The sequence below is a fragment of the Gorilla gorilla genome, chromosome 23 (genome assembly GCF_029281585.2).
Source record: "Gorilla gorilla gorilla isolate KB3781 chromosome 23, NHGRI_mGorGor1-v2.1_pri, whole genome shotgun sequence".
Lineage (NCBI taxonomy): Eukaryota > Metazoa > Chordata > Mammalia > Primates > Hominidae > Gorilla > Gorilla gorilla.
In genome coordinates, this window is record NC_086018.1 from 48,556,851 (window position 1) to 48,564,559 (window position 7,709).

General features: G+C 64.2%; 1 protein-coding gene across 3 annotated transcripts; it reads right to left on the reverse strand.

Moving 5' to 3' along the window:
• Positions 1 to 2,450: 2,450 nt before the first annotated feature.
• LMF2 (lipase maturation factor 2) lies at positions 2,451 to 7,493 on the reverse strand. 3 transcript variants are annotated; one of them, XM_055374439.2, is made up of 14 exons: positions 7,299 to 7,493; positions 6,499 to 6,752; positions 6,354 to 6,382; positions 6,001 to 6,218; positions 5,750 to 5,928; positions 5,389 to 5,530; positions 5,118 to 5,252; positions 4,944 to 5,049; positions 4,773 to 4,869; positions 4,518 to 4,700; positions 4,275 to 4,443; positions 4,051 to 4,162; positions 3,382 to 3,478; positions 2,451 to 3,201 (listed from the first exon to the last, which is right to left on the reverse strand). In XM_055374439.2, the coding sequence occupies exons 1-14, from the start codon at positions 7,390 to 7,392 to the stop codon at positions 2,893 to 2,895; spliced, it is 2,124 nt and encodes a 707-aa protein (XP_055230414.1). In that variant the 5' UTR covers positions 7,393 to 7,493; the 3' UTR covers positions 2,451 to 2,892. The 3 variants fall into 3 exon arrangements, with proteins under 3 accessions (XP_055230414.1, XP_063560662.1, XP_063560661.1); XM_063704592.1 differs by having other exon boundaries at positions 4,051 to 4,112; positions 7,299 to 7,465; XM_063704591.1 differs by having other exon boundaries at positions 2,451 to 3,478; positions 4,051 to 4,112; positions 7,299 to 7,457.
• Positions 7,494 to 7,709: the final 216 nt, after the last annotated feature.

Genomic DNA, 7,709 nt, shown 5'->3' on the forward strand with positions numbered 1-7,709 from the left:
GCGCACCTGTAATCCCACACAAAAGCTTGCATACCCAATGTTCACAGCAGCACTGTTCACATAGGAAAGGCGGAAGCCACGCAAGCGTCTATCAATACACGAATGAATAAGGACAGGGAAAACGTGGCCCCTCCGTACGCTGGACTGACTCAGCCCTAAAGGAACACAGCGCTCATATGTGCCATGATGTGGGTGTGCCTTGAAAACACCGTGCTGAGTGAAGGAAGCCAGACACAAAGGTCCCACGTTACTGATCCAATTTACAGGAAATATCTAGAGTAGGTAAATCCACAGAGACAGAAGGTAGATGAATAGTTGCTTAGGGCTTGGCAGGGAGGGGTCAGAGGGCAACGGCTAAAGGGTTTGGGGTATCTTCTGGAGATGAAAGGTTCTAAAATGGCCTCCGGGCCAGGCGTCATGGCTCATGCCTATAACCCCAGCACTTTGGGAGGCCGAAGTGGGCAGATCTCCTGAGATCAGGAGGTCAAGACCAGCCTGGCCAACATGGTGAAAACCCATCTCTACTAATAAACTACAAAAATTAGCTGGGTGTGGTGGTGCACGCCTGTAATCCCAGCTACTTGCAAGGTTGAGGCAGGAGAATCGCTTGAACCCAGGGGGTGGAGGTTGCAGTGAGCCAAGATTGTGCCACTGCACTCCAGCCTGGGTGACAGAGTGAGACTCCATCTCTAAATAAATAAATAAAATGGACTCTGGTGATAGACGTGCAACTCTGTGAATAAAGTGAAAGCCACTGAATTGCGCACTTGAACTGGTGAATTGTGTAGCACGTGACTTACCAAGAGAGCTGCTACACAAAACAAAACACAGAACACATTCATCAAGTGAGCTTGAAAGCTTAGGAACATCAGGCCGGGCGCGGTGGTTCACACCTGTAATCCCAGCACTTTGGGAGGCCGAGGCGGGCGGATCACGAGATCGAGACCATCCTGGCTAACATGGTGAAACCCCGTCTCTACTAAAAAAAATACAAAAAATTAGCCAGGTGTGGTGGCGGGCGCCTGTAGTCCCAGCTACTCGGAGAGGCTGAGGCAGGAGAATGGCGTGAACCTGGGAGGTGGAGCTTGCAGTGAGCCAAGATCACGCCACTGCACTTCAGCCTGGGTGACAGAGCGAGACTCCGTCTCAAAAAAAAAAAAAAAAAAAAAGCTTAGGAACATCAGCCTGGGCAACAAGGGGAGTGTGGGTGGTGATGGCAGCCTGAGGCAAGAGAATCATTTGAGCTCAGGAGTCTGAGACTGCAGTGAGCCACAACTGCACCACTGTGCTCCAGCCTGGGCAACAGAGACTCTGTCTAGAAAGCCAAGAAGCCTAGGAACAGGTTTTTTAGTTTTAAACACATTACTTTTTTTTCTGAGATGGAGTCTCACTCTGTTGTCTAGGCTGAAGTGCAGTGGCATGATCTCGGCTCCCTGCAACCTCTGCCTCCCAGGTTCAAGCGATTTTCCTGCCTCAGCCTGTGGAGTAGCTGGCATTACAGGCACCCAACACCATGCCCGGCTAATTTTTGTATTTTTAGTAGAGACTGGGTTTCATCATGTTGGCCAGGCTGGTCTTGAACTCCTGACCTCAGGTGATCCACCCACCTCGGCCACTCAAAGTGCTGGGATTACAGCCGTGAGCCACAGCACCCAGCCTATTATTAAGCCAAGGCTGACTTCTCGATTGTTTATTCCATGTATAGGAGCCCCTTGAAGACATCTGAGAGTTCACGCCACAGGCTGTGTTTGAGCACGGGGCTCTGTCTGGGTGGGCCAGATGGAGGTCAGCGACATGAGGGAGCTGGGTACATTGGGAGCTGCCCAGGGGTCTGGCGGGAGAGCAGGAGGCAGGGGCTGTACCAAGGATGGGCCAGAGGCAGAGGAAGCTGTGCTGTGAGTTTCCAGGGTGGGTGGTGACCTCTGATTGATAACCTGACCCCAAATGGAAACCTGGACGGTGCCCTGACTGCTGTCTCTGCTGCTGTTCTCTTCCCAGGATGGAGGCCGGGGGCATCAGATGCACCTTCCCTCCTCCGTCCCAACCCAGGGCCTCCAGCTACCCTCCCCCTGGCCTCACTCTGCAGAGGAGCCTCTGCTAACCTGCCCACCTTATCTCTCCTTCTCCCCTTGCCCACTCTGGCCCTTCCGTCCTTTCCTGAGGCCAGGAAGTGGGAGCAGGAGGGAAGTGAGGGACCGGCTCCACCACCGACCTTGGAGTGTGGAGCTGACAGGTCCACCGGGCTGTGCCAGGCCTGAGGCTCCTCTGTGATCAGGCAGCGGGCAACACCAAGCCAGGCCTCTTCAGAGAGAATGCCGAGGATGGGGCAGGAGGGTGCCCAGGGAGCCACGCCGTGGCGGAGCCCGACGGTGCTCTGGACGGCCCACTGCCTGGGGCAGGGGAGACAATCCCATCCTCACGCCTCCTGGGAAAGCAGCATCAGGCACACAGCCAAGCACAAAAGACGCCTTTATTGGTGCCCAGATCTAACGGGCAGGATGGGCTGGTGTGAAGATGACGTGGAAGATGACAGTGCTTCCCCTCTTCCCCTGGGAGTCAGCCTCTTCCCCTCTGGCACAGGGCCTAGGGTGGGGGGCTCTAGACTCAGACCCCCACAGCCCAGGGCAGGGGAAGGGTCTTGAGCTTGGTCGTGTTTTCCTCCTGGGCCAATCACAGAGGCAACAGTGGGAGCCCTGGGGAGGGGCATGGCTGGCGTGGGGGTGGGGCCTGGAGCCCTCAATGCAGCACCCTGCAAACCCCAGGGGCAGCCCCCCAACCTGTGCCCGGCCCTGCAGGGTCAGCTAAGGCACAGTGGCTGGGTCCTGTCCTGCCGGAGGCCAGAGCAATCCCGGCGACCTGGCCCTCTCAGGACGTGCGGCTGGGAGAACACAGCTACTTCTTTCGCCGGGTGGTCCTCGAACTACTGGAGCAGGGGTTGGGGGCTGCGGTGGCCTGTTCAGAGGCAGCTCCAGAGTCTTTCTGGGAGGCTGACCTGCGCTTCTCCCCGCTGACTTGTGCCAGCGGGGAGGACCGGAGAGAACAGGGTGCTAGCAGGGCCTGCACAACTCTGACAGCCCCCACGGCCATGAGGAGCCCCCAGAGCAGGGCGGGGGCCTCCAGGGGAGACAGCTGAGTGCGAGTCCAGTGGAGGGCCTGGGCCAGGGTGCTGTTGGCGCTGCGGGTGCGAGGCGGGCTCTTCTCCTGTGGGAGGGAGGGAGGGAGGGAGGGAGGAAGGGAGGGAGGGAGGGAGGAAGGAAGGGAGGGAGGGAGGGAGGAAGGGAGGAAGGGAGGGAGGGAGGTTGGGGAAGCGCTTACCGGGTTCACCCCGGGAGGCTGGGGTCACCCCTGCCACCTCCCCCAGCCTGGCTGACACCCTCTTACCTGTAGCCCAAACTGCCTGAGCAGCGTCTCCAGCGTGGGGTCCCCCAGGGACACGGACGGGAAGAACTCCTCCACCCACTGGCGCCGCCACCACTGGCTGCAGCGGGACCCGATGTTCAGAGGCTAGCGGCACCCCGGGCTCCACACCCCCCCACCAGTGCCCAGCCTTACCCCTGCTCCTCAGCTCCTCACACTCCACATCCCCCCCTGGTGCCCGGCCTTACCCCTGCTCCTCAGACTCCACCCCCCAACCCCCGGTGCCCGGCCTTACCCCTGCACCCCAGGCTCCACACCCCCCCCGGTGCCCGGCCTTACTCCTGCACCCCGGGCTCCACACCCCCCCCGGTGCCCGGCCTTACCCCTGCACCCCGGGCTCCACACCCCACCCGGTGCCCGGCCTTACCCCTGCACCCCGGGCTCCACACCCCACCCGGTGCCCGGCCTTACCCCTGCACCCCGGGCTCCACACCCCACCCGGTGCCCGGCCTTACCCCTGCACCCCGGGCTCCACACTCCACCCCGGTGCCCGGCCTTACCCCTGCACCCCGGGGCTCCACACCACCCCCGGTGCCCGGCCTTACCCCTGCACCCCGGGCTCCACACCCCACCTGGTGCCCGGCCTTACCCCTGCACCCCGGGCTCCACACCCCACCTGGTGCCCGGCCTTACCCCTGCTCCCCAGGCTGGGAGAACCAGTACTTGTAGCGCTGGGCTCGGACGTAGGTGGGCGGCTGCTTGTGGAAGGGATACCTAGCCACTTGGCTCTGGACAAGGCGGACCACTGCAGCGAGAGGGGTCAGCGCGGCCCCCACAGTACCCTCCCTGCCCCTCCCCTCCCCACCCCGCTCCACCCCTCCCCAGCCCACTCCACACACCCCCAGCCCGCTCCGCACCTGGCTCCTTGCCCTGCAGCAGGCGCAAGACCAGGCTTGTGAACCACGGGCTGTGCGTGTGTGGGCCCAGGGCTGCAAACCACATCTGCCAGTCCAGGCGTGGCTGGTGGGGCGCCACAACCGGGGGCGGCCGGCTCAGGTTCCCAGGCTTGTACATGAACTCGATCTCCTGCCAGGCAGGCCGAGGTCAGCTGGGCCCGCTGACCTGGGCCCCACCACCCCGCCCGCCCTGGGAGGGCTCACCGTCCAGTGGTGGCCATCGTAACTGCCCTCCAGCACCACCTCAGGACGTCCACCAAGCCCGGTCATGCGGCGGAAGAGGCCGTAGGAGTTGGCCAGCTGCAGGTGCTCCACGGCGCCAAACAGGCGGTGGGCCCCGGTCCAGAGGCGCCCGTGGGTCCCGGGCTCCACGTAGGAGTACGGCACCTGGAGACAGGTGGGAGGTTCTCAGGGCTGCCCTGCCCCCAGCCCGTCCCCCAGCCCTGCAGCGCTACCCACCAGGCTGATCAGGAACAAGGCCACGGTCGCAGTGCCCACAAGGGACAGGTGGGCTACAGCACTGAGCTTCCGTAGCCAGCCCCGCACCTGGGTCCACCTGCAGGCAAGGACCCAAGGTCGTCAGGCCGGCCCTGCACCCCTGTGCCCCTCCCTGCTCCCTGGGCCATGTACCTCCAGAGGGCACTCAGCAGCTCCCAGACCAGGGAGGCCACACCCAGCCACACAGTGGGCAGCGTCAGTGTCTTCAGCCACTGAGAAAACTGGTGGAAGGTGAAAGCTGGTGGAGGAGGGAGGTGTGAGGACTGGTCCGCCCCTGCCCTCTGACCCCCCCAGGTCGGCACTCACTGGTTCTGGAGTGGATGGTGCGCTGCTGCCAGTCAACCTCCAGGCCAAAGTAGTGCACAGTGCCATAGGCCAGAAGCCCGTAGACGGCTAGTTCCAGCAGCAGCGACAGGGTGGCCAGCAGGGCCTTGGGCCAGGCTGTGGGGCAGGACAGTCATGGGTCAGCAGAGGGTCCCCAGCCAGGGGGCTGGGGTGCAGCTAGAGTGGGAGTCCTGTGGGGGTGTTGGAGGGGAGAACCCCTGGGAGGGCAGGGGGCTGGACAAGTGACACGCACAGGTGGCCGTCTTCTTGCGGCTGCCGTGGCCAGGCTCAGCAGCCAGGTGCTGATCGTCCAGCAGCGCAGTGGTAAGCACCAGCGTCATCAGATTGAAGAAGTTGTAGTTGCCGGTGATGATAATCAGGACCTGCAGCAGCACCTGGGGGCGGCCCGCTCTCAATGCTCCCGGAGACTGACACCTGGCCCCGTGGCAGGCACCCACCTCCACTCTGCAGGGTGCATCCCTCTGCTACAAGGCCTTCCCAACAGCGGTTACCAGCTGTCCCCGGGAGCCACGCTGTCCCCAACAGGGCACGCTGAGCAGCGCTGAAGGCCGAGCCCTGTCTGCCTCTCTCTGACAGCTGCGGCCCTCACCCACCTGCGAGTAGAAGGCAGCCAAGCGCAGGCGTCGAATGGGGGCGAAGAACAGGGGTGGCACAGCGATCTCAATTAGGAAGGTGGCCACCACGCTGAGCTTGTGCAGCCAGACCGGCAGGTGGTGTGCGAACCAGGCGGCGGGCGTGGGCAGGCACTGGGTCTCGTAGTGGTAGGTGAGGGCTGCAGGCGAGGGCAGGAGTCAGGGCTGGCTGAGCCCCCAGACTACCCCCAGGTCCAGACCGGGCCTCTCACCAGTGAGCCCCCACCACGCGGGGCAGCGGCTGGTCAGCTTGACCACGCCTGAGGCGAACATGAGGCGGAACAGCAGCCATCGCACCAGCCAGAAGGGGAGGTCTTCGTGGGGCAGGGCCCCTGCCTGCCTGCCCTGGGGGGCCTCCTTGCGGTGGGAGGCTGGCCTCAGCGGGGCCACCAGCACGGCCAGGAAGCCAGTCTCTAGCAGCAGGGAGTCCCTATGGGGAGAGCAAATAGCACCAAGAGCCCCTCCCCACACAGCTGCTTCCCTCGGAGAGTCCTCCCAGGAAGGGCAGAGCCCTCCTCCACCCCCTACCCAGCCTCCCACAGCCCCAGGCCCAGCCGTCACTCACCACTGGAAATAAAGGAACACCTGGCCCACCTGCGGAGAGAGGGGCTGTCAGGGAGCGGGTGTGTCTGTGGACTCAGGTAAGGTAGAGGCGGGGGTGGGTGGCGGGGGGGTGGGGATAGAGTGAGCTGGTCACAGGTCCCACTTGCCTGGCAGGCCGACAGGTAGGCGGCCCAAAGCAGCAGGTAGATGACGGGGTGGCGCAGTGGGCTCAGCAGCAGGGCTCCCAGGGCCAGTAGCGCACCCAGCAGGCTCAGCAGCTCCAGGCCCTGGGCCGTGTCCAGCCCCAGTCTCGGCGCTTCCCACAGCAGCGTCGGGGTCTCCCACAGCTGCTGCCAGCGCCCCTTGCCCTGAGGTCGCAGCGTCCTCCTTGCAGGTAGGATGCCCTCGGGGCCATACAGGCCTGTGGGAGGGCATGTCACGGCCAGGCCCTGGACAGCCCTTGCAGACTAGACTACCTCTGAGTCAGGGCCTGCAGACCCCCCAGCCTAGGTCAGAGCATGTGGATACCTCCATCCCTAGGCCAGAGTCCGCAGTCCCTCCAGAGCCCGTCCCCCAGGTCAGGACCTGTCAAAACCCCGTCCCAGGGCTAGAGGCCTGCTCAACTAGCTGAGTCAGGGCCTCCCACCCAATAGAGCCCACTGCCCTCTTCCAGGTCTCAGCCCGATCTCCTACCTGCCCCACCAGGTCTGGGAGGAAGCCTCTCTCCCACCTCTCTCAGAGTTCTGTCCCCCACCCCAGGTCAGAGTCCAGAGCCTTACGGGAAATGGATCACCGCACACCTTCCTACCCCCACAGCGGCCTGCAGGACACGAACCGCCGCCCCCTACCCCACGCCAAGGCCTGGCCCTCACTCCCAACCCCGGACTGCGTGAGTGCCGGGCACAGAGAAAAGAGGACACAGGGTCCCGCGCCGAGGCTGGGGGTGTCCCACCCTGGGTGCCTTCACCTGGGATCTGCGTGTAGAGGGAAGCGAAGGCAAACATGAAGACGGCCGCCACGCCCTGGAGGAAGAGCTGCCGCGGGAGCCGGGAGCCCGCCATGTCCGCTACGCGGCCCGCTAGAGCAGCGCCCGCCCTCCGCGTCCGCCCGCCCGCGGCAGCTCCAGGCCCCGCCCCGCCCCGCCCCGCCCCGCCCGCGGCAGCCCCAAGCCCCGCCTCCTCACCGCCCCGCCCGCCCAACCCGCGGCAGCTCCAAGCCCCGCCTCCTCGGCCCGCCAGCCCGCGGCAGTCCCAGGCCCCGCCTCCTCACCGCCCCGCCCGCCCAACCCGCGGCAGCCCCAAGTCCCGCCTCCTCCGCCCGCCCGCCCAACCCGCGGCAGCCTCAAGCCCCGCCTCCTCCGCCCGCCCGCCCGCGGCAG